This window comes from Plectropomus leopardus, chromosome 10 (genome assembly GCF_026936395.1).
Source record: "Plectropomus leopardus strain MGB_pleo_1.0 chromosome 10, ASM2693639v1, whole genome shotgun sequence".
Lineage (NCBI taxonomy): Eukaryota > Metazoa > Chordata > Actinopteri > Perciformes > Serranidae > Plectropomus > Plectropomus leopardus.
Genome location: NC_142185.1, coordinates 7,924,738 through 7,952,159, shown reverse-complemented (window position 1 = coordinate 7,952,159; position 27,422 = coordinate 7,924,738). Strand labels below are relative to the sequence as shown.

Genomic DNA, 27,422 nt, shown 5'->3' with positions numbered 1-27,422 from the left:
CCAGATCAGATTGTTTTTGGCCGAACATGAGGGACAACAGGAACTGATGCAGCATTAGTTTAGAGGCACGCAGTCATTTGACATGCTTCAACTCGTTCGCAACAAGCCACTTAAAGTCTTGTCTGAAACGCTTTGCTGTTTGTGGACTGTACATTTTGAAAGTCCGCTTGTCCTCCAGGCGCAAGATGCTTTGATCTAATCTATGTTTTTTTGTCACAGTTGTAGGAGATAATGTGCATAAATTATGTTTCACTGACAAGAATCCAGCCGAGAATCAACTGTGGTTGAGTGTAAAGATGAATTGAAGTTGAAATATTGTGCAATTTACCACAAAGGGAGCATTAATTAAGCATTCAGACGTGTTGTCAGTATCTCCAGTAAAGTTGCAGAATGTGAGTCGTGCCCTGCTGTAACACTGCACTGATGGATTTTTTTTTATACCCCCAACACCACTGCAGTATGCTCACCCTGAGGGCGAGTCAAACCTCTCACTTCCAAACCCTCTATAACCCAAGAGGTCCTGCCTCAGGCTGCTGATTGTGTGTAAGACCAGGACAAAAAAAAAAGTGGTGAGGTGTGTCTGTGAGAGTGGGTGGGGGGCAGGGGTCCACAGGGCCTTGCTTTAAGACTTTGGCCACCTTCCAAGAGTTTAATACATCACTGGAAATTCACAATGGGGTGAAAAGTACACTTGCAAGAAATAACTCCTTGATAAACTCAATGGAGAACCGAGCCGATGGCAGACGATCTTTCAAAGGATGTAGGACAATGCGGATGTGTGGGTGTTAATAGTGTTTGAACTGTGTCAGGAGAAAAAGCCATCAGGATGTGTTGGCTCATACAAGGTGTGTATTTGCCTTCACTTCCTGCTCCTTAACTTCCATACGCCTTTTTCTGTCCTGCCACTGCTCAGGTATTTGGACACATTCCGGCCGCGCATACCGCCGCTCAGCCCATACAGCGAGGCAGTGCTATTGGGTTACTGCAGCGTTACCTAATAGGTCTGATCTGGGCTCAGAAGCGGCATACTTATAAGATTGGCTTACCTATTAAGTCGAGGAGGCAAAAAAGTCTGCACATTGTACCTTTCTGCAGGTTAAAAAAGGCAGAGCCAAAACTTTTCACCTACTGTACCTGCAAATTATCAGCTTAAATCTTTTTTTGTGTGAGTGTTATCATTTCATTCTAAATGAAAGAAAAAAAAGAAAGTTATTCCCTTGAAGGTGTATCATAGAACTAAGCAGCAGCCAGAGCCCTCCCAGGGGTTATTAAATGCTTATGTACGCTCATCACATACTAACAAGCCGTGACGGATAGTTTCCTGGTCTTTTATTGTGAAGGTGGGATCATAGTAGTGTTTTTCTTGCAGAAGGAGAAGGTTGGAAATGTGCCACTCATCTTGAGCTGTTTAGGTTCTGGTGAAGTATTATTGTCTAACAAAAGCTTGAAACAAAGACACAAAAGAAAAGTGCAACTTTTCCTGCTGCTTCATCAGTTTTTTTTCACTTAATGATTTCTGTCTTTGTGTGGCTTCATGAAATCCAGGCTCCGAATGTCCTTCCTGTAACAATTTGTAGCCGCTGCGGCATACCTTTTGTAGTGTTTGTTGTATTTATTCTCCATTTGAATGGCGCATTGTTTGTCAGAACGAAGAAAACGAGGCCACACACACACACACCCACCTCCTCCTCCCAACTGGAGTTCACCTTCCTCTGCTGCCAGAAATGCCATGGCGTTAAGCTGTGTGTAGCTCCAAATTCTGGTGTGTGTGTGTTCATTAGGTGAAGGATTTCTGTCACAACCTCACCCCTCCCTCGCCCCATCTCTAAGTCCTGACTTCACTTTATCTCTGCTCCCCCTCAGTGAGTCCAAATGGCCATAAGCTCAGTGGCTAAAGTCAAAGTGAGGGGTCGGCATGCCTCCTCTGTCTCACACACACACACGCACACACACACACACACACACACACACACACACACACACACAGTGGAGTCGCCTTGGTGAATAGTCACAGCTTGTTGAGAATGCCTCAGAGCAGACAATAGCCGTGTATTCTCACTTACTTCTCCCACCATCCAACTGAAACACTGCAGGACTCTGAGATCTAGTCTGTGTGCCCTCTGAGCTCAAAGCGTCCCGGTTTGACTTGTGAGCAAGTAGGCTGACAGTTTTTAAAGCAGTCAGAAAAGCTAAATGCTGCTGACACTGTCTCTGAAAAACCTTTGAAGTTTCAATCTGAAAGGCCTGGACATATAGCACCACAGTGTAGTAGACATGAAACCTAAAAATGCGAATAAATAAATGCCAGGCGTGTGACAGTAACGATAATCACATTCATCTGTCTTCATTTTGGCAGCCAGGGCAGTTGGACTGAGACCAAAGCAAAACATGTTCTGAATAATTTGACGGGGGAAAAGAACACAAACAAATAAGTCCAAGAAAATGAAAGAAGTGGGTATTAACAGTGCTTGAGTTAACTTTTGTTTTTCTAAATTACTTACTAACCCCTTATTTTTAAACATGTTTTTACTTAACTTATATTGTGACCTAATATAAGCGATATTAGGACACAAGATTCAATGCTTCCCACAGAAGTACCATCTATGTTTTTTATCATTCTGCATCCCCTCTCTAAATTCTGATGTTTTTGCCAGTTCGTGAATGCAGTCTAGATTGAACTCATCTCAACTTTTAATTGAAAATTAATTAATCATTTATCCCTTGATCCGATCAGAGCTGAACAGAATAGATCAATAGATGAGTGAAGCAGCTGCTGCAGAGGTGATGGAGAGTGAACTATTTACCAAGGACAATGAACAATGAAGTTCAGCTGCGTTTGATGTTGTGCTGCTCCATCTGTGCCCAGAATATGATCTGCGCTCTGAGAGTGTGGTGCAATGAATAACCGAATAACCGGTATATATATATTCCAAATAGTGTTCTTAATGAATGGTCCATCTCCCAAAACTGTAACATCAATTTGTGGCGGCAAGATGTTTTAATCATGGCAGGCCACCAAAAAAAAATTAATATGCGGGAAACCCTAAGATTTAGAGTCTACAGCCATGCTAGCACCACCAAGAGGCTGTATTTATAGCCTTAAAGGTATTTTGGGCTAAACACTAACATTGGGATTTTTCAAGTTAAATCGTAGTTAGAAATTCCAGTATCATGTCATATCATATCACAACACACTACCATGTTTACCATCTTAATTTGGTATGTTGGCAGGATAACACCAAACGCTAGGCCTATATCTCGGAGAACAATTGGAATGTCATTAGTCTTGCAGATATTTTACCATAAATGTTGAAAAGAACATGTAGTATTTTATTTGGCCTGGTGGTGGCACTAGAGAAAAAGGCGAGGGATCAACACAGTCATGGGATTCATCCACTGGGCCCAAATGTCAAAAAAAAAAAAAAGATGAAGTTGAAAACGTTAGGATGATAGCATTGGAAAATTGTCAGATACAGTGTATGACGCTGACCACAGTGAAAAGACAACAGACCATTATGTGCTCTGTGAAGGGACAGCGTAGTGGCCCACTGCTGTTGAGTGATACACTGATGTATGTGTGTGTGTGTGTGTGTGTGTGTGTGTGTGTGTGTGTGTGTGAGAGTGTGTGTGAGCGAGAGAGAGCGCTGGAATGTTTAGGTTGTTCAGCTCTGTACTTGGGGGTCTGGGTGAGCCCACTCGGCTCTGTCAAATCTTTGATGTCCAGGGATGAAAGGATGAAGCCTTCCCATTTTGTCTTTCGTCTACAAGGACAGCCTGTGTACATTTAAGTGTCCTCCACACCCATTGCATTTCTCCTCAGACCCGGTCATAAAAGTTAACTTACAAGGAACAGAAAGAGGGACAAGTAAAGAGAGCAGGTATTCAGATGACCAGACTTGTACGCCCCACCCAGACTTTAAAAGGTAGTAGTATTGTGTCCAGATGACATAATCCTTTAGGACACTTCCTGTTTTTTTCACTGCTGTCTTGTAAGTTTTGGTGATGTTTAGTTGTCCTTGAAGACTCAGTGCCAAGTCTGCAACTGTAACTTAGTCACAAAGTATCGTAACAGTGACTCATTTTTAGTTGCGTTAACTTTTGTACTGCAGCTCATTTGATTAGAATCACCCAGTGGCTTTGAGATTTTAAGTGTTGCTCACTTTCTGTATTTTGGTGCGTCCTTATCCACATAAACAATGTAGGAATAGAATATCACAATTTTAGGGAACAGAAAATTACTGGCAAAAATAAACAACATTTTTTCAATATTTGGTTGCACAATGCGGAGTGTTCATGCCAGGTTCTCAGATGATGCTCTGCCAGGCCCAGACAGCAGCCAGCTTCACTTCTTGTGGAAATGCTTCAGGTTTTTTTTTTTTTTTTTTTTTACTTACCATCTGGTCTTAAGTAAAGAAAACACATGCTCAGCTGGATGAAGGTGACTGACCTGGGCCAGTTGAGGCCAGCTGAGGAATCAAATAAAAAAATGTCCTTGTCTGTAGCTTCCCCTTTTTATGTCCTGCTGTATAGTTCACCCAGTATGAAAACGAACATTTTTGGTGATAGGTTTTGTGGGGAGTCCGCAGACCCACAGGTGGCCCCTCAAATTAAACTCTCAGAAAATCTTTGTCAACTGAAATTCTAGCTACTCTTTAATCAATCATTTGGTCAATTGAGTAAATGTCTTGATTGTTATCTCAAGGCTAAATCACTGCAGTGCACTGAGTGTACGCTACCTGGTTGCATTGTGTGATCACTGAAGCTTTTTTTCTGTTACCGGTCTCAACATTAACGATTACAGAGGGCTAATAAAATCTGTGTTCAGGCAAGGTAAATGCCTGATGGATGATGGATATTTGTGTTCTCCACTTTAATATTATGTGAAAATAGACTGCGCACAACAACACTGTTCTTATTGAGCTGCGTGTACGAGTCTCACCATTAATGTCAAATATCTCTGTAATGCTTTGTGTGAGCGAGAGACTATTTTTAGCCCAGTAGCTAACATTAACGCCATCCTGCCACTCCAACAAGAGCTCCGGTGTGATCGTTTCACTTTCAGAAGCTTTGTAATCCAGCCTTGAACTGCTGTGTCTTTTTGGAGACTTGTTAAAATAAATCCATAGGGATTAATTTAACACTGAATGTGTTCTGAATTCATCTGTCCATTTTCCAATGAAAAATGAGAGTCGAAAAATGTTGAAATTTGGATAAAACGCTGCGCTCGTCACTGTCAGCAGCTGTCATTTTATTCCTAATTAAGACAATTTTGTAAGAATTGAATACATGAGTGCTTTGTAATTTAAAATAATGGGATTGAAAACGTGATTAACAAAGACAATTAATCGATTTAATTAATACTATTGAAATTTTGCGATTGATTGTGATTAGAAAAAATGACCTTTAACAACCCTTAAAAATTATATTTGAATTGCGGCTACAACTATATCCCCTCCTTAAGTCCCTGCAGTGAAAAAATATGGCTGCAGCCATCTGCAGCCATTTAGTGAAATGACTAATGCAAAGCAATGACAAAGGAAATCCCTGTACATCTGTTTAAGTGATCGAGGCCCATAGTAATCCAGTTGCTGTTATATGTCTGGAAGATGACAAATTCTGCCGCAACCTCTCTTCTGCTGTCTCTCCCTCCTCCTACACTGTCATCTGCGTTTTTCCTTATGCCCAATGAAAGTGTTACAGATGTGAAGTAAATCACATGGGGTTTGAAAACACCTCCATGTTTTCCCTCGCCCAAATCATTTAGACATGTTTTATCCATCATCCGACACTTGATTCTGCTACTCCCCCGCGTACAAGTTTGTGCAGCGGCATAAAGATTCATTATTTGCAGCAGTTTTTCCTACTTTGAGGAAATAAGAGGCGTTTGCAGTGACTCATGTTGCTCTCTGATATTCTCATCTTACAACTCAGGGGTGTAGTTTTTGCTGAAATTTACTTTTATTTACTGATTGGCAACCTGGTCTGGACCGGACATTCAGATAAAGTGATGTGAAGGGGCACACAAGGTTGTAAAACTGTTGATGTGCCACAATTTCCGTCCATTCATGTTAAAAACAAACAAACAAACAAAAAAAAAACCCACTTGAAAGTGCAAACAGATTCCTGTCTGATAATTGCACTGAGTCAGACTGTCTTGTTTCCGAGAGGCTGTAGGTGGTAGAAAACTCCACCCTCTCTGACTGACCACACAAAACCACAGCCCTGGGGCGATACTTTTGGTGCGCCTGCCTGCCGTTCCTCTTTCACTTAAAGCATTTTGGTATTGCAAAGCCTGAACCAACACGATTGGAATGCTTTTTTCCCCCCTTTTGTCCCCTTTTTGTAGAGAGGCTCTTTTGTTCTAATTAGATAATTTAAGTAGGAATGTTTTCACTTTGGGGTTTTGGAGCCGGGGGTGGGGGCGTTGAAGATAGAAAAGATGGACATTGCAGAAAGACCTTTTTTGGTCAAGGATGGTCTGTCTCTCTCAGTTTGTTGTTTTATTCAGTCCGGTCCTTATTGCGTTTTTTCTCTCTTTAAAATAATTTGTCCTGACTGTTTACGTAGCTTTGACACAGCATCTAAACACTTATGTCCTTTTTTGGTATCATAATGTTCCAGTGAATTGGGTTTAAACTCAATGACCACACTCATTTACTGTTAAAAGAACACCAATCTTTTGCATAAAGGTCAGTTTATTGGACATGGTTAGTGCTCCTGGACCTGTAAAAAAAAAAAAAAATAATGTCACCGTACACAAAAGCTTGGCTGCTGGTCTCATCTTCTACATCTGTGTAACGGCTGGTGGCAGTTTGCATTTAAGGTGCATTTGCCCTCTTGGGCGGCACGGTGGCGTCATGGTTAGCACCGTTGCCTCACAGCAAGAGGGTCCCTGGTTCAAAACCCAGTTGGAATAGGGTTCGGTCCGTGGGCAGGGGCCCTTCTGTGTGGAGTTTGCGTGTTCTCCTTGTGTCTGCATGGGTTCTCTCCAGGTTCTCCATCTTCCTCCCACAGTCCAGAGACATGCAGCTCAGGTTGATTGGTGACTCTAAATTGCACTTAGGTGTGACACTGAGCGTGTATGGTTGTCTGTCCATATGTCTATGTCTGTCTATATATAGTCTGGCGACCTGTCCAGGGTGTACCCGGCTTTCCGCCCAATGACAGCTGGGATAGGCTCTAGCCCCCCACGACCCTTACGAGGACAAGCAGTTACAGAAAATGACTGACTGACTGACTAGTGCCCTCTTTTTTCTATGTGTATGGGTAATTATATCAAACATTGATACATTTTTATCGCCCTGTTGGAACAGGAAGCCTAAACCTCGCAGCAGTGTCTTGTGGTGCTTTGTTTTGTCTGCTGGCTTGACAGGGGTATGATTAAGGGAAGGTGAGTCTTAATATAAGTGAAGGGAATAAGAGCACGCTGCAGTAGTTGAAAGAATAAACCACAAATCATAGGAACTGAAGGCAGGGACATTTTCTTTCTTAGTTCTCCGTGTGTGTTCCCAAATGGCTGAAATAATACGAAACAGCGATTTGAATGTGAAAGTGTTAAAAATCTACTATTGCCTGTGTCAGATGACGTTTAGAGGTGGGTTCTAATGCAGCAAATAAACACCTTTACCACTGGCTGTCTGGAATTAGTGAATGAACCCAAGAGGTATGGCCAGTATAACTTGGAAAAAATCTTAAATGTTACCACAGTTTTGCAACAGCTATCTTTATCATTATTGCAAAGAAAAAAAAGTTTATAATTACACAAATCACAGGATGATTGAACATTGCTTTAGTGGTGGTTGTCATCTTTAAGTTGCTTATCACTGAAGTGTAATCAAAATGTCTCACTGCTCTGGAGGTGCTATGAGCTCATCCTGAACCCTGGTGTTTTTGTGTCTTTGGATAGTCTGCTGTGTGCCGAAGATGAGTCAGCAGTATTCTGGGGTTTTATTACCACCGTCTTTGCATGCTTGTATTGTCTTGTCTTGCACAAGGGGCTTTTATCTGCAAACAGTTTCTTTGCTTACAGTAGATCATGGAGATGAAGTTCCACTGAGCATGCAAAGCCACAGAATTTCCTCTTTTTTTAATCCTGATTTTTCCTCCACAACTTGCCTATTAGAATGGATCTGCAAAACTTGAAAAAACAATTTCCTTTGATATGCCTTTTCTGTAAAACGTACGTCATGTGTGAATGGCTGTAAGTGTGGATGTGTATGGTGTATGCTTGGTGCACCTCGGGGACTCATTGCTAAGCTTTCCATTTGCATGTGCTTCTGAACTATTTTCCTAAAAAAAAAATTGAATCATTTTTAGAGCAAAGTACCAGTCTGTGACTATCATGTATGCATTCAGAACAGTGTTAAATGACTTTTTTTTAATTTAAATTTTATTTTTTATGATAATTCTCTGAGAAATGGATGGTTACCACTGCAGCTTGACTGTAATGCTTTCACACGAGAGGCGCAAAGTTAATATTCTGTGGTAGGGTAGCACCATGGTTCACTTTACCAAAGTCAGTGTTTTGAGTGTTATACACTCACCCCTAAAGGCTTAAAAGGTGACAGTAAAATGTTTCATCCTTCATGAAGAGTGATCAACTTGAACTTGAATTTGACAGTTCCGGTTTCCAGTAATGACAACACAGTGGAACAAATCTATCAGAGTATCCTTAGAAATATTTCATGTACGCCTTCCAGGTAATCTACTCCTCAGTTGTCATAGTACGTTCCAAACATTTTTTGGGTTGAAATATGGCTTAAACGGCCATCATCATAATACATGACCCTGCAAAGGTCATTAGGAGGTCTCTCTGTGTGTGTGTGCGTGTGCGTGTGTGTGTGTGTGTGCGTGTGTGTGTGCGTGTGTGTGTGTGTGTGTGTGTGTGTGTGTGTGTGTGTGTGTGTGTGTGTGTATGTATGTATTTGACTGTTTGTCTACACACTTTCATAAATTTGATAATAAATCTTCTTGCTTTTTGGCGTGATTGATAAATGTAGTCATTTTAATTAAATATCAGTTTGGACTTTATAGTTTGTCAGCATTTTATACAGCATTGTATAACTTTGTAATCTACAGTATGGCACTGTTACACTTAAGGTTAAGCAGTATTTTGGAAATGGTTTATGTAAATATAAGGTAGGCCACGTTTGTTTTTAGCATTTATTTAAATTTATTTATTCTTTTACCTGGCATTTTTTGTGGACTGACAACATAATAAAATGCATGCCCAGCTATAGTGACAATATGATATTTGTTTACAATTGTGTCACAATATTGTAATTGTGTATTCTATTAAACACAGCACAATACAGGTTGTCAAAGAGGAACACAAACTAAATTAAGAATTCCAATATATTTTTGGCCTAGAAAGGTTCAGTCTCAAATTTGGGATGTCTTAGGGCATAAACTCTGGAGCTGCTTCATAGACAATGAATGGGAGCCTGATTTTATGGACCCACAGAGTGTTTGTATTCTTTGAAATACCCAAATGAGTTTTATTCTAATTTAGTGGAATGTTTTGAAACAGAAAATGTACCTTTATACTCAGAACATTCTTTCAGCCTGGGTGCATTTAGTGTCATCTAGAACATATTTTCGAGTTTATCGTCTTTGGAGCAGCTCCAGACTTTATGCTGTTTGATGTCACAAATTTGAATTTTAGCGCTTTAGTCAAAGTTGTTCATATTTAGTTTTGGACTGTATTAGACCCTAAGAATAGCGTGCTAATTTTCAAAATGTGCGTAGATCCCCTTTAATTTCCTTTCCCTGCCCCTTTTCAAATACACTCTTTTGGGAGTACGTTTCATGAGCAGGTATGTGAAGCTTAATAAAAGTTAATGATTTCAGCGTGATATGGTGATGACATTGCCTTGCACCAAAAAGTTTTTCATTGAATTTATAGTCATTTTTTCCCCTAATAGACCAATTGAGGGCACTTAATGCTTGGTCGGCTGAGTAAAGCTTCTGGAAATGACTCCCATTCATTGGCATGGTCGCAGAAGAATGCTCCCCTAACGGACACAGTCCCAGGACCTTTTGATGTTTAAACACATGCTTCACTCATTTTGGGATTAAGAGGCTGAGGAAATGGCCTGGTTGACATTGCTGGAATTACCCAATGATTTGTAAAATCCAAGGCTTAATTTCTGCTCTTCTCGTATCAACAAGACTCCCTGGCTTATATAGGTGCAAGTGCCCCTCAACACACACACACACACACACACACACACACACACACACACACACACACACACACACACACACACACACACACACACACACACACACACATACACACACACACACGTACCGTAACTAAATGTATCAAAAGCAGATATACTTGTGTGCTTTTAATCTCTGTTAGCTGGAATCACAACCTGGGTGGTTCCCATTCGGCACATCTACTGTGCAACTAGTTGCACATGGGATGCTATTAGATTTAGGGATTGGCAGCCTCTTTTAGGATCAAACCATTGTTTCATGCCTCCCAATCTTCTTTATCCATAAAGCTGAACAGATTGGAACAGATAATGCTTTGTCTAGCGTGAGCATCTTTGTGAACGCGACATAAACGTTTGTAAAAGCATAAATGTTTGCAAATCCTTCCAGCATGAAAGGCCAGGCCCTGGTGTTATTGACTGTCTGGTAATATAGGCATCTGGATTTCCCCTCCATCTGTTTGCAAGTGGGAGAAATTTCCGATTTGCCTCTGCTTATCCTGACTCATGCTTTTTAGCTGCAGAACAAAGTTTTAGTCATTTTGGCATGAGTCAGTGAGCGGAAATAAACACAGTGTGAGCCACTGAGACTGAGATATCATCTGCAATGAATCCAAAATGCTTTGTTTTGAGTGTTCTGCGGTAACCCTGACACATGAACTAACCACACTTTAAGTTGAGCTTTATAGATAAACCTGTCTTTCTCTGGACAGTGGTAGTAGTAGTAAGTCTCTGGCACCACGCTTGTGTATACTTAAAATATAAATTTGACTCGCACAGTGTTCACAAAGGTTGGGATGAATGAAAACGGGAATGAGGTGAGTAATAACAAAAAAAAAACACTCCAGTAAATTCATGTCTTGGCTCATCACACAAAATGATCCAAAATGACGGTGGCTGGTTTGCACCGAAGCCAAGTCTACCAGTCTATCTGCCATGCCTTTTATTACACGGGTGAGAAACACTGAAGAGGTCACCAGTGAAAAACAGCCAAAGTCTTTGTGTGACGGGAAGTTCTTAAATAATGTGGGTAAACAGCACAATTACTCATTTCGCAAAGTTAAACATGAAGTCAAAACCCACATTAAAAAGGGACTTGGCCACAGTAGTGAGATTTTTTTGGTTATCATGTTAATGGAACAAAGCAAGCCCAAAAGAACACCCAATCTCTCTCCTGTTTATATGAGGCTTTTAGTCGTAAATCTTACTTGATTTACCTTTAAAAAATTGGGAACTTTTAATAGTTCATTTGATCAAGCTATAAAGAGCTTATTCCCTGCTACAGTACTGACTATAGGCAGCAACTAAAACAATAAAACAAAGATGGAAGGTCTATGGTGAGGTCTAAGATATGTAATTAACTTTTTTTTTTTAAATTAATCTTGTTAGTTAAATCACAGACTTTGTAATGCAGTGGTTGTAGCCACTGTGGCTTCATCTATTGATTTGTGGACAAACATTTTCAACTCTTGTATTTGGCATTTTGGCCATCACAATTTTGGGTTTTTTGGAGCCATGGGGTGACCAAATTTGGATGAGACAGTGGCGCTGGGGGTGATACACATTGCTACGCCTGTATTGTAATTGACAGAATGCAATGGTAGTGACTTATCAAACCACAAGCCCCGATTCATTCCTTGCTATATTAACTATTTTACTTTAATTAGTGCTAGGCCATATGGCTATCATAATGTCTTTCATCATGATTTCTTTGATGTCTTTGATGATGATGATGATGTCTAAAGGCTGATTGTCTGAGTGACAGTTAAAGAAACCAGCCTGTTAATTGTGGTTTAAATTATTAGTTATTGTCAGGCAACACTTGCAGACAGCAGACCATTTCACAAAACAGTTATAATCAAACGGAATTTAGATTTTGGTGGCTATGACCTCACAAAACATGCTTTTTGCCATAACTTAGGAATTCATATGCTAATTATGACAAAATTTCATACAATTAACTAACAGCATAATATGATAAAGTGGTGACATTATATCCTAAAGGTCAACTTTCTGGCCATTGTTCAGCGCCATAACTCAGGAACAGAAGGAGAGAAATTTGGTCAGATACTAAATTGGTGACACTTGCCTTGTCCACCTTAAAACTACTGATTGTACAGATCTTCTGTGCTGCTTATGGGAGGATTTGTGTGAAGTTCATATTTTAGAATTTGTAGCTTCTGTGCAGCAGTGTCCATATTTGAAGCATTATATACTGTCATGGCTTCATATAAGTCTGGACAGACATGGATGGAAACTGATACTTGTGTCGTTGGTGGAGGCAGACAACCATGAAGCGATAATTCTAGTTTTGACTTGTCTTGGTGTTGATGCTTCGGGATCAAGAGTTTCTCCCCATGCTCCATTTCCCTGAGATTACACTGTATACAGAAACTCTCATAACCCACATTCATTGTGGCTGTTCTTCTGGGAAAGGATAATAATAAAAACAACAACCCACACAAAAAATAAATATATGCACAAACGAATCCTCGGGGGACAAACATAGTGTCCTGTATATATTAGCACAGACATGTCACAGAGAAACAGGCATGACCTCTTTAAGAGAAAACAAAAAGGTCAAAGGATTATTTAAAGGATGTCATTTTTGTTTTCCATTTCCCTGCAGTCACTTACAGATGCCTCTCAAAGAAGTATCTGGATAATTTCTCTTTTTTCTGCCCATCCGGTTATGGATCCTAATCCCCAAAGTCAACACCCTTAATGCCGGACTTCCGATCTCCGCATTGTTTCATCTTTGTGTGAAGTGAAAATGACAGCGTTGTCATCACCAGCTGGCCCAAACACAACACCATAGCTGATCATGTAGCAAAAACCAGGGTTTCTCTTTGATTGGTGATGAGCTGATTTAACAAAAGCTGAAATTATTAACCCCTCTAAATCTGAGCCAGTGTCTTAATGGCTGCATACGCATCTGCTTTTCAGTTCTGAAGCATTTTTCCTTCGTTGTTTTTCTTGGAATCTTTCATTTTTTATGAGATGACAAAATAGCATTTGGCCCCAAATTGGACCCCTTGGCCTCTTTCATGTGTGTCACATGTCTGCGGAAGGAAAGGTTCAGACTTGCCTTTCACTGTCCTGTTAGGCACCCACAGGGAAACAGCTGGTCCAAGCAATTCCTCTACTAACCTCTCCGCCTCCACACTCCCCTCAACTGGTGGTTACCAATGAAAACATGACATATTTTCTTCTTTCATTTCCCCCAACTGTCAATTTGGTGATTTAAAATGGAGATGTTATTAACAGGCTGCATTTGATCAAACTGAACTCACTCAATTTGCATTCTGCACACAAGTGTGATTTGTTGGAGGGCTGTGCATTACCAAGTACAGCTGTTCAAAGCATAAATACACAAAAGTTATAATAATGAAATTATTCTGAACTCCAGCCAAGTGGTTGAACGACTGACACACGACTCTTTACAGTCATTTATTATGAGCTAGTGAGCAGCCCCTATTCAAGGTTAAGCACCTTCTTTGCCAGTTCATCAAAGGAGGTGACACTTTCACTCATTTATACCCTCAATCCACATTTTCCCAGCTGGTTTTGAGAGTAAAACTCCTAACCCTCCAGCAAACAGGCCCAATCCTCTGACCTGTAGCCACCTGGCGCCTGCAGCTGACCCCGTCCTCCACCACAACGAGAAAAAAAGACCCTGTCGAATTTGCTGAAATCCCATTTTCAAATGCTTTGTGTTTTTATTGTGACAAAACATTATAAGAATACAGTTATTTGAAATTTGTTGTTAAGTCAAACAGGTCATCAGACCCACATATTCTGTAGTAAATATGTAGCTAACCTGAGTGTGACATTTCCAACTCTGCGACCCTCTAACCCTGCCCATCTTAGACAAGCAGAGTGTCTAGATTCCAGGTGTGGGAGAGTCCCTCTCCATTCTTTTCAGGTCTAGAGAGCAGGTAAATGATTTGTCAGAGCGGGATGACCCTCTACTTCAAGTTCACCTCAAGTCCCGGCGGGCCGTCCTTTGAAAAATGAATTGACTCTTAAATGCACACGATAAAGCAATGTAAGATGTACAAATATAGATTCAAGGTTTGCGAAGAATAAGTATAAAAAAGCTGCAGATTGTGTCCAGTGGTTGATAGTAAGACTTGATATAGAACTGAGCTCTTGTATATATATATATATATATATATATATATATATATATATATATATATATATATATATATATATATATATATATATATATATATATATATATATATATAAAAGTTATACATTTAAAATTGATGTTAAAAAAAAAAATATATATATATATTTTTTTTTTAAATCAATTTTAAATGTATAACTTTTGTCAATCCTTTATTGTGTAAGGCATTGTAAAATTAGTTATTTTCCAAGTATTTGTGTCATTCTTCTGAATAATCAACTCAGGGAAGCAAGGAACTGAACTACCATTCAGGTTTTCTAAAACTAAGAACAATTTATAGAGAAAAAACAAACAAGCAGTGCCACATTGTTCTATATACAACGATCTCTCAGCGCTAAGTGCATAGGATTTCCTTAAACACAGTTTTAACTTTTTAAAATTTTTCAGGTTTGTAAGGAACCACTTGAAGCAAAAGAGTATGATTTTTGTTGTTAGTGTATTTATTTGACATTTCAAATATTAGGCATAAAAAAATTTAAATTCATTTTATTTAATTGTTTTGATTAAGTAGGGAGCTATACTAAGTATAATGTTTTCATTACAATATTTTGAAAATATATTTTGTAGTGTATAACTTGGCTTTAAATGCAAGTTTGAAGTTATTATTACTATTAAAAAGATTAAATAAAATAAAATGTGCATTATTAAATAAAACTACCATTACTTAAAGTAATAAAAAAATAACTTCCATACGTAGTGATTCTGAGGCTAGGTGCTGGTGAAAAGCAGTTGGAGGAGACTTCCTCATTTAGACGCCTGTGTGCAACACGGCACTTTACTGCAGGCTAGTGTAACTAAATATTTAGGCTCTGTTCCCCGTGATGACCTGAGTGGACTTTGTCATTGTGTGTGTCTTCCCTGCCCGTCCCTCATTTGATATTTGTGTATGTGTGTGTGTGTGTGTGTGTGTGTGTGTGTGTGTGTGTGTGTGTGTGTGTGTGTGTGTGTGTGTGTGCATGCTGATGACAGACGTGTGACCTGGGTGCTTTGGACTGTAATAAGGTCAGTGTCCCATTGAGCCCTGTCTTAAACCTGACAGTGAATCCGTCTCCCTCTGCTGATGAAAACTGTGAACAGCACCAGCAGAAATGGTGTTAAGCGCTTCCTCGTGTCTTTGAAGCACAATACACGGATTATGTAGATATTTTACACAAAGATAAAAATCTGTTTTGAGTTATTTGCTCGAGAGAAAAAGAGGTTTGCTTTGGCAGCGGCGATAATTGTATAATCTCTCCATACGTCGTCTTGCAAGTCATCTCATGGGCTATTAAATGTCAGACAGCCGGCAACTTAAGGACTTAATTATCGAGTTCCATTATTCAGGAAACATAATAACTGTGAACACGTCTGTGGTTTTTCTGTGTGCTGTGACATCAACAGTGCAGGTGTGTCGAGAGTTTAGCTCGAGGCTCGGCCACCACGTCGATGTTGCTGATGAAAATAAACACCTTGTAATTAGATTGTTATCGTAGTGAGCATCATATTAAACAGTGTTTAGCACAGTCACATACTTTTACCTTCCAGCAACACACTTCAGAGCTTTGTAAAAATAAGAAAAAGAGAAAAGTTTTCTCTTGATCACGTGCCTTATCTGCCAGGAGGTGCTGTCTGCCGTTGACAGGCAGTGTGGACATTGTGTTTGATTTTCCACAGGTGTGTTTTTGTTAGGACAGCACCACCTGTCTACAGAGGTTTGCTTTTTGTCATCGTTTGGTAGGATGTGGGACAGCATGTTGATTTTTGTGAACTTGCAATGTCTGTTAACATCGTATTCTTTGTGAGACAATACAGTCAGCTACACTCCACTGAATGAAAAACATAATAAACTGCTTTCATTCTACTGAGGCTGCATTTTGTTTAAAAATTAAACGGTTTATAACAGACAACTGAGGCAAGGCTGTGTAATTAAAGGGGTACTTTGCTGATTATCAGCCAGCTTCCCTCTATATAAACACTGCCCAAATCTCCACTTCGTGATCAAATACAAACCAAGATTCTGTGACTAAGTTGCATGTGTTACCTAAAATGTTTGTAGAAAGTTATTTTAGTGTACTTTTTAGCTGTAATATTAGATAATTTGTTACCAGCCAGCCGACATAATGTCAAACTGATGAGCTCACATTATTTCACCCACGAGTGGAAGTGTTTATTGGTCTGGTACAGTGCAGTGCATTCTGGTAGTTGCATGTTTTCTACAGTGAAAACAGATGCCAAAAAATGGAGATCAGATGGAAAAACTAAGCAGTACAGATCAAAATAAACCAAGATTTGTTCACTGCACTGCCTTTTTCTCTCCTAAAATGCTTATAGAAACATATTTTAGTGCTCTGTTTGGCTGTAATGTGAGATTGTTTGTCACCAGCTGGCCACTATTGTGTCAAAGTTATAAACTTGAATTACATCAATCCCCAGCTGAAATGTTTATTTTTCTGGTGGCACGTTGTGCGTGGTGTGAATTGTAGGTTTTCTACCTCTTAAAGCAAAAGTGAATGCTACAATCCTCTTTTCTCTGTTTTCTCTGGTTAGATAGCACCAATTTCGAAAGTATTTACGTCTTTTTACTGAATAGACAACCAACCTGATTTTACATAAAGACCATCTTTGCAGAAATTAAGTACTTCCATAAGGCAGTTTGTCACCCTATTTGACTGCATGTAGTAGTGGCTCACATTATAAACAGTAGAGGGAGCTATTTCCTCACAGCATCGCTACTCTGTGATGTGAAGAGATACTGCAGGCAGAAATTACGCCACAATCAGATTTCCTAACATGCTGCTTGTTATTTCGGATGCAGCTGTAGTCCTCAGCTTAGTATGTGGTAAAGATTGTGTATCCCAATGGATCAGCAGAACAGTGAGAATATTCTTTCTTTCCAACAGGACAACTAATATTGTTTATACACGGCAATAATAAACCTATTCTCTAAAAAAAAAATGTCCACAAAGCAGCCCACACAGCTTGTACGTGTCAGTGTGTGCTCTGCAGTTTCAGCTCATCTCCTCTGTGAAGTTTTGTTTTAGGCAGAAGAATCAATCTGTCATTAGCTAAGATAACACCTCTTAGAAATCATGGGCCAATTACAGTTTAGACATTTCCATATCTTCTGACTTCACAGTGCAACATTAGTGGAGTCACTGACAAAAAAGTAGTCCTTTTACAGTGGGATTTGTTTGATTTTGGCAGTTGGTTTTTCAGTTCTTAGGTCATTCCTCCCATCACATCTCTTTTTAAGACCATATCACGTTTCAGGTTATGACCTGATTAAATAATTATTTTAACCATTGTAATATTTCGGTAGCTGTTTTCCCTGAGAGTGATGATGCAGCTGAGCGAAACTGGAATTCCCTGGTTCCTGCCTTAATTTGACTTGAAGACTGCACCCATCTCAGTGACTGTGTGGCTGTGATTTATTTTTAGCAGAGTTTATGTACATACAGTGATGTAAAGAATTCCTCTGTTGTGCTGGTGCTTGAGTAGCAGTTCTCAAAACATACATCGTTCATGGGGTTTGATTAAATCTAAAGCCAGAGAATCAACAAAGGAACCAATCACTCATTGGTCACCAGGGGGTTTCATGGTGTTTCACACTAAGTGGAACATATAGTTGTCATACTCTCAGGGTGCAATTTCTGTGCAGAACAGCAGTCTATCTTTGATCTGCTCTTAGAAATGAGCGTGTTTACTGAGAAAATGACATTGCTTCAATGCATTAAACATGTGTGCCTCCCTTTTATCCCATATACAGTACCTCTTTCCAATACTGTAACTGTTGTTTAGCCCCCTAAGGCTACATATTCTCCTGTTGTTATGGAATGTGTCTTATTCAGAGTGACAGCCAAGCTGTTTCTGCTTGCCTGAGCAGGACTGCAAGGAACCCCGCAGGGCTCTGTCTGCCCCGGCTGTCTCTTTCTACAGGATACTGGATTGTTCAGTGGAGACACTTGAAAGATGCAGCCTAGCAGTCTCTAAAGCGATCAGTAGTTTTACTACTTTTCAACCAAATGTTGCCCTAATATTGAAGATCTGCAGGGATTTGAAAGAAGTGTATGAACAAATCAGTGCTTACTTAGCCCTGTGATGGGGTTTGCAAACTCGCTTTCCTTTAACTTAAGGTTAGAATTAGTGTTTTTATGAGACAATTTCTATCACTGTTGCTACTCGCCACAGATAGAGAATGCCAAAAATCATTGACCATTTCCTTTTGAAACCATGTATTTACTGATTGTTTCAGGTCTCGATCAATGCTTGTTATAATGGCCTCAATCTCCAAACACAAGAATAAAGGGCTAATGGGGCTTTCGGATTACCATTAACATTGCGGCAATCCAAGGAGTAGCATCGAGGGCTAAAAAAAATGAAGCCAACATGGATGTGCCAAAAACTGCACTTCTTTGAACGGCCACTTGAGGCTGGCTTCAGAACTGCCACTGACTACAGAAAGGAAGTTACAGTCTTACTTTTATCTGCAAATTTTCCATTAATGGTGTTGAATCCAAAATGCTTCCTCACATTAAACCTTGGATGGTTTGGTGTCGTGATTGACAGGGTAGAACAGCGGGTCAGACAGACAGTTCATTTTAGGAACAACCCCCCCACCCCCACCCCCGCGAGTGTAAAAAGCCTTTTGTTGAGGCTTTACACTTGACTACCTGATTCATATTTCGTCTTTTCACGCCCACACCAATGCAGTCCTTTGTGATGTTTGCCCCAGTGTTGTAGTGTGTATGCGCTCCAGCACTGCTTTAACGTTTTTTTTGCTCATCTGCAGCTCTTCCATCAACAGTAAATCAAAGAAATTTGAACTGTTTGAGTTTAAAATCATTTTTGAGTGGGAAGCATTTACCCCGTTGACAAGGTTACTCACTCACAGCCTGCAGGCCACTCCAGGACTGTGATAAATCTCTATTTGTGGGAAACGGGACCCCTTTTCCCTCCTAATCTGATAGCTGTGACCTTCTGACCTCCACTCTGTTAGCCAACCCCCCACCTCTCATTCGCAGGCTGTCTCACACAGTCCGTGACACACATTCACTGGCAGAAGATCTTAGAGATGTAAGAGGAGATGTCATTTGAATTAGGCTCTTTCATTCAGGGATGAATGAAAGAGTCTATTTTTTTTAATCAAATGCAGTTTATTCTCTGTTCTCAGCATGGGATCAGTGACTGTCTTACTCTCTGACGCCACCATGCTTGCCATCTAGCAAGGTGAACGTTTTACTCAAAAGACAGTGAAGTGACATTCTGGGACATACAGTTAATTACACATGCACTAATTCACATGAGACGAGATCGATCAGGGTACATGACCACAAATTACTAATTGTGCCCTTGAAAGAAGGGATTAGATATGTGAAAGCGGCTTTCAAGATTCACAACATGCTTTAAATTTAGCTTGAAAGCCGTTGAATAGAACCTGTTGCTCAGGGATACAGGCTTGCTTTTTGCCAACAGAAAAATAAAGCATGTGGAGAGAGTGGATGCACAGTGCTGAAGATTAAAAGATGATTGTGTCACAGGTATTTCCTTTTGCTTTTTCAAATTTCTGTGGTTGATTCAAATTGAGATAAGTTTACACTACAGCTCAGCTGCAACCTGCAGCTCAGGCAGGGCAGTCCTGTGTGTGTGTGTCTAGCCATATGTTCTCTCCAATTTGTGTCTGTTAGCACCAGTGGTGACATGCTGTGTGACTGCAGCCTGTGTTAGTTTTTTGGTGTGTGAGTGTGTGTGTGTGTGCAAGCATATGTGGGCGCGTCCATGAGTGTCTGTGTGGACATCCTAATTTATGTGTGTCATTCTAAATTCCCAGCTCTGAGTGCCTCTGAGCTTAATGCTTGTGTAACGGCTGTGACGGTGACTACACTATGACTCACAGCGAGAGGTCAACGACCCCTGCTTGCTGAAATAACACTAGTGAAGGTGCAGGGAGGGCTGCCAAAAGGCCCTCAAGCTGCTTTGAGGGCTACAGAAAATAGACCCTTGCGTTTTGTATTGTTAACCTGGGTTGTAACATACTTCTAGTTTCATGCCTCTCCGTTTGTACAGCAGTTACACTGTAGGTCAAAATGACTTGCCGTGTTAGTGTTTAAGTGTTAATGTCCTGATCAATTTTTTTGTCCCTAATCCCGATCTGAGCCATGTGATACTGTTTATCTGCCGACACAGAGTACTTATATTTACCTGGATAATACAGCTGCACAGTGCACACAGTGCAGTAATTTAAAGTTATTAAGATTGTTATGCTTGACAGTTTATTTTTACAAAATAACAAAGTAAACTAGGTATTTTTATATAGCTCTTATCACAAATCCACTTAGTGCAGCATTTTTTAAATAAATTAACCAAGTAAACAAACTAAAAAATGTCTTCAGGAGTTGCTCTCAAAACCACTTAGTGTAGCACTGTAGTAAAAGTACAGAAAACTAAAAATGAGTATTATAGTCACAATTCCACTTCAAAGTACTCTTATAGCTGAACATTGTCAGTCGCAAAACTATTTCACTTAAAATAAACAAAAAAAATAAATTCCATTTAGAGTGGTGCAGCAGCTTAAGTTTAACATAAAAAAATGTGTCTCTATTTATTGGAGTTGCAGCATTACAAAATTAATTAAAAAAATACATTGATCAATCCTTTGGATCTGATGAGGACATCCATATTATAAACCACAAATATATCCTTTCTCTCTTTCCAGTACTAGATTGCATTTCACACACATGCCCCTCGTATTCTTTAATAATTCGGAGACGCTATATTTAGCACTGATGAAATTGGCACTCTGCAGATGGATTTGGAAAGCTGAATGACAGTTTGGCATAAAATACTACTGTGCAGTGGCAGAAAATTGGACGCCTTTGGCCCCTTGTGGATTATGTTCAGCAGGTTTTGTTGGTGTTGTAATTAGTTGATCATTTATCCTCCCATTGATGGTCTCAGCCAGCAGACTCATTCCTGGTCTTAGGTTTCATGCTATTGTCTCTGTATTGTGAGGACAGACACTAGGGTGGCCTGGAATTTCAGTTCATCCCCTGCTCAAACATCTCAGGATTTCACAGGTCGCAGACATCACAGACATTTTTAAGGGAAGCCATTTTGCAATATCTGCATGTATAAATTAGGGTTTTCATTTCTTAAAGGTGAAGAAATATATAATATTCACAAACACAGATGTAGCATGACTTCATTCTCTACTCAGGACACCAATGCTCCCCACAATGTTTGTTTTTTAAGAGTAATGATATACTGGGATTTTGTTATCTTCTTTTAATGATCTAGTTTTTTTACTTTTCTGGCAAACTTTAAACATTTTAAATTTATACTTGACAGGTTACTGGGTCACTTCACCAAAATCGTCTAAAACATGTCTTTGTATTGAGCCATGGAGATACTTTTGGTTTTGTAATTGGTTTATTCTGCTGCTAAATTATCTGCAACCAGTCAAATACAGTGAGGGTGATTTGAATTCCATCGGTGGTGCCAAAGCACTGAAACATTCATTTTATGTAATTTGGGTGAACTGGCCCTTTAGATTACCCTGCTGAGATAATAGTCCTCTATCAGCAGGCTGCAGTGACCAGCATGTGAACTGTGTCAAAGGGACGCGCTTAAACCCTTCTAAAAGACATCTTTTAACTGCACAGCGGCCTCCAGGATAGGAACCACTTCAGTAATCTAGTTATACTTGCTGCTGTTTTATAGAATTCACATTTAACACATAATAACACATATGAAAATGACTGCTTTTTTGCCCAATTTGAATTTGATTCCCTCAAAAAGATGCATCATCTGCAAAGTACAGTGGATGTTTTTCTTTGTTATTACAGCACAGTGCAGACTTTTCAACCATCCTTTCTGTAATTACCTGTTCCAATTACAAATGCCGCTGCTGAAAACAGGAAATCTTCTGGCCGTGTTGTCATTAAAACTCGCAGCCTGTACTCTATTCCGGCAGCAGCCGACATTAAAGGGATGCTGAAAAAGAGGGACTTTTGACAAAGTTCAAGGCATGTTATGATATCTGCAGATTACCTGTGCTGAAAAAACTGTCACTCCATAAGCACAAAAGCACTACCATCATTAAGTGCAATTTTGTCTGTTCCTTGACAGCTTTTTCCAAGATTGTCTCCTAGTTCTAAGGTGACAGGGTATATATCTGGCCACCCAAGTCTTTTGGCAAGTTTCCCACTTAAGTAAGTAAGTGTGTATGAACATTTCAGGACTCTGTTAAATCTTTTTTTCGCTGTCATACAAAAACATCTTCAGGCTAATTCTGTGCCATCCTTGGAATACTGATTAGAGTATTTTTTTAAAGATGATTTCTTCTTTCTGTCTGGATTCTGTGAGTGATTGGGATTTGGCATCTTGTGTTTTTTAGAGAGCGGAAAGGGACAAAATAAAAGAGCAGATCATGCAGGTGGGACTCCCCGCAGGAGATGGGAAGTGTAGAACAGTAAAGGCACCTCTGCCTTCTTTAAGTTACATTGATCTGATTTCCAAATTCCAATCCAGTCTACATTTATTAACAAGGCACAATTAAAAACAACAGAGTTGACCATAGTACTGCACATCAGAAAATAGATAAGAAAAAATAGCATAAATATCATAAAATAGGACATAAAAAAACAAACTGTTTACAAAAAGGACATAAAACCACAAGGTAAAACCACAAAACTGTCAACTCTCATTCAAAGTCTGAGAACGACCCCTGTGAAAATTCTTGCTGAAGAAGTGTCTATACAATAATGCAATAAACCATAGTCCATTAGCAGGGGTAGAATTACTTTTTAAGGCTAATCATTACCTATCACAAGACAGAGTTTATTACCCCGGCGTTTATTAACCAAGTCCCTACTATAAACATTTTGTTTATTTTACAGACTGACGAAAGATTGCCTTAATCACTAAGTTTGTCTGGCCACAGGAAAATGGGCTTGTGTGCCGAGATTCAGCCGTCCACTTTTAATGTTTCCTAAAACATTTCGTGATGGCCCTTGTCTTGAAAAGCATTGCTTGAAGTCAACTTGAGAATGAGTTTCCCACAGAAAGTTGTCATTCTTTTTTTTTTTACTCAAGCAACTGCTGTAATTAAATTGTCTGTTTTTGACAGGTTTAGAGTGAACAATTGCTTGGTTAGGAGTGTTAACTCCTTCTTGCCTAGAGGGTCAAGTAATTTCCGTTCATGAAATCATGCTACAACTAGCCTCTCAGAATTCTGCCGCTGAATTGAGAATAAAAACACCTTAGATCACCACTCTTTATGATCTAAGATTCTTTAAAAATTATTTCAATGGTGGCAAGTAAACTTTTTCTTTTCTTTTTTATTCCTTAAAGGAACAAATGTTCTTGTAAATAAGTCAGACAAACACCAGCTCAAGACAATCACAAGTCCCTTAGTCATTTTTACCCAAAAGGAAGCTTCTTTTCATATGACTAGACACAATATTTTTCTTTCATTGAAACTGCCATCAGGGCAAAAAGTGCAAAAATAGCTTGGCCTTGTGATAATTATGTGAGCTATACTGCGTTATTTTCTGTAATAGGTCACAGTTAACTAGTCTTTGCAGTTTTTGTTAGCTGTATAGATGATGGCTGTATTCATTTTTCAGGGATTTTATAGCTTTTAGTATTTTCCATGATACTTTTTAATGCCATTGTTGTTGATCCTTTGACTATGTTAGCTCAAACAAACATGATCTTGCAGACAGGGATGATCATCAGTGGCCACACGCCATGACAGCTTTTATCAAGACATTTATGCATCTCAACATAAGCATCTGAAACATTCATTGAGAGGATTGCACACTTTGCACAAATGACCCTTGTTCCCTATCAGCGATGCAGGCTACATGCACAAAATGCCTTCCTGTAGTTTAAACCCAGGTGCTATTAGAAAGACACTTGCACAAAACTCCTGTTCCTTTTAACACTAATCTCCCATTAGCAGATGTTGAGGGTCTCTGTCAACTGATCACAGCACGGCAGGCAGTATGAGAAACCAGTCTGGGCAAGAAAGTGAGTCGTGGTTTATTGTGAAACCACAGAGCACTGAAAACAGGGGTCTTAACTGGATTAAACAATGAATGGCAACGTGTAGTGTAGGGAAAATCTATGCAGAGACTAGATGATATGCATGAATTAATTGCTTGAATTTGACAGTTTAGATTGAGGAATAATTGTTAAAACTTTCACTGGCTTTGGTGTATTGAACTTCCTTAGTTTACAGGTAGTGGTTTTGAAATATAAAATAATACAATTACTATAATAAGATACTGTGTTAGATTCTAAAAGATTTAAACATATCACAACATCAACTTAAGCTCTCACTGAAATTTTAAACAGTTTGCATTTTTTTAAAGCTAGATCTGTAGTTTTCCATTATCATGTTTTAACAAAGAGAACAAGTCAAGGGGAACAAATTGCCCTTCTCTGTAAAACACTGAAAGCATCAGTATTGTACATTGAAAGGCAAAGCTGCCGTAATTCTAAGGTATCAGTCAGCAGGAGAGATCGCTTTTCACTGCTGTGACAAAAGGAGAAGGAGGAGGAAGGAGGAGTTAGGAGAGGAAATATTGCCAGGGCAGCCAATACGGAGCACACCTCCTCCTGCTCTCCCCCTTCACTCTTTTGAATGGGGCACTCCTCTTCACTTTTCCTCTCTGCATAGTAGAGTGTGTGTTGAGACAGAGCTGGAGAGTGTGTGTGAGGAGTGTGGTGGCAGTGTGGACATGTCACAGTTCACTCTGGGAGCTTGATCAAGCTGGTGGATGTGGTCAGGACTTAAAATTGTACCTAAAATGAGGACCCAGTTTGGAGTTTTGTTTTTGTTGACCCTGTGGGTGGTCTACTCTGATGCTTGGTTCTGGGCCTGGACTGGTACTACAACTTTGCCCCCAACAGTGGACCATGAAGGGTCTGGCAGTCCGGCAGGTAGTGGAGAATCACCATCAGAGAATATTGCAAGGGTTGGAGCGGAGATCATTGATGAGGGACACGGGATCCAAAAGGTTGTACAGACTGAGGGACCTGGACTCACCACTCTAATACCCACAACGCAGCCAGAGCACGAACATGCATCAGAAAGGGGAACAGCAAGGATTTCGTCACGCATACGTAAACCTGGTAATGGCACATCTTCTCTTGAGGGTATGGGTTCTGGAGGATCTGATCTTTTAAGCTTTACAGAATATGTTTCAGAACTTGGATCTGGGCTTCAGCCTGAATTGGCATTCAGCACTGGGTCAGGTGTTTGGTCTGGCTCTGGATCAGGATTTGTATCAAGAGCTGAAACTAGCTGGGGATCTGGCTTTGAAACAGAGGGGGTTTTTGAGGAAAACCAACAAGGATTTGTAATGCCCACTGATCATAGCGGATTACATAGTGGTGGTAGTGTAGAGTACCAGACAAATGAGATGAAATTGGAGTTTGAGAAGAAGGATTGGGTAATTCATAACAAAACAGATGTGGTCCATAAGCAGCAAGCAAAGCAAAAACTTGATATTTTTGTCAAAACCCCCAATACCACTACTGGAGAGAACGTAAAACTTGACAGTAGCTCGAATTGGAATACTAATGGATTAAATTTAACTAAATATTTTCAGGAAAACTCTACCCCAAGAGATTTATCAACCCCAACTATAGACATCCACTCCATAGAGACTACCGAGGTACCAATGGACAACGAACTAGTGAAAGATGCTCAGTTAACAGCTGGTAAATCAACAGCTAACCAGGAAGCTATACCTAACCAAGTGTTACAGACAACACAAGCTCCATATGCTAGCCAGGCACTCTCTTCGACCCAAGCACCAGCTACTGCCCCCAACATTTTAATTACCCAACCACAAAAAGCTAGCAACAGACCAGACTCTACCTTAATACCCATAGCTGCCCAACCTCAAGAACCAGGCACTAGCCAGAAAGTAGTGACCAGCCAAGATGGTCAAGTCTTAGATGCAACTCAGACATCATTAAGTGAGCCTAGCCAAGCAACCTTAATGAGCCCAGCACCTGAAAGCCACACAGGGGTAGCTTCATCAGAACTAGTTGTAGAACCCCCACAATGCTTGTTGCTAGATACTGCTCTCCCTTTTTGCTCCTCCATGGTTGGGGAAAGGTTTGTTGTCCCCAATTACCTCAATCAAAGCAGTGTGGAGGAAGTCAGGGCACTCCTAAATGAATGGGCATGGCTGTTGAAGTCTTCTTGCCACCATAGTTTGGAGTGGTTTTTCTGCCTTCTCTTGGTACCAAAGTGTGGCTCTCTGGCCCCGCCGCCGGTGTTGCCTTGCCGGAGTTTCTGCGAAGTGTTGGTGGACAGTTGCTGGACACTCCTGGATGAGGGACGTCTCCCTGTGGAGTGCCACACTCTACCAGACGAGGAGGATGGGTATCAGTGCTTGTCAGTTAGTAACCTGAAAGGTAATCACTGGTTCAAATGAATCCTAACTTATGGATTCATTTTGAACCAGTTTTCAGTATCCCTACTCCCCAGTTTGTCTGGTGTTTCCTCCCACTACCAAATACCCAATAATCACCCAAAAAATGTACATTTGTCCCTGTTGGCACAGTCAAAGAAATTAACAATATCTTGGTTCCCATGCACTGCAAAATAATACTGAAGCATGTTTCAAGTTTGTTTGTCCTGTTGCTGTTGTTGTACTGTGATGTTATCATTCCGTTCGGGCTACAGCATGGTGCCAGCACTTGTTACAGTTTTGCATGTATGTTTTTCCCTTGTCCATTGGATCGCATGTGACTTACTACTTAAAGGTCATTATAATAAACATACACACACTCATGCACACACACAGTGCAGCAGGTTCATGGTTTATTACCAAACCAACTGATGCATATTTTTTCTGTAAGTTGTTAATTCAAAGGGTAATATTTTGCTGTGATGGACATTACATGGTTTTGTACTTAAGTCAGTACAATCATAGCATCAACAGACATTCAGTCCATAGTGTAAAGCAAATCTCAAGCATGACATGCCACAAAAAAGTGGATTGAAGTAA

At 40.0% G+C, this 27,422-nt stretch overlaps 1 protein-coding gene across 6 annotated transcripts in view; it reads left to right on the top strand.

Moving 5' to 3' along the window:
* col18a1a (collagen type XVIII alpha 1 chain a) overlaps nt 1-27,422 on the top strand; it is a 99,009-nt gene that overhangs the window by 18,761 nt on the left and 52,826 nt on the right. For 3 of the 6 annotated variants that reach the window (XM_088082973.1, XM_042494719.2, XM_088082972.1), the window contains exon 1: nt 25,550-26,826. The exons of 1 other annotated variant lie outside the window; for it this stretch is intronic. In XM_088082973.1, coding sequence (XP_087939099.1) covers nt 25,557-26,826 — 1,270 coding nt within the window. In that variant the 5' untranslated portion in view covers nt 25,550-25,556. 2 more of the 6 variants (XM_042494721.2, XM_042494720.2) reach the window with 2 other exon arrangements.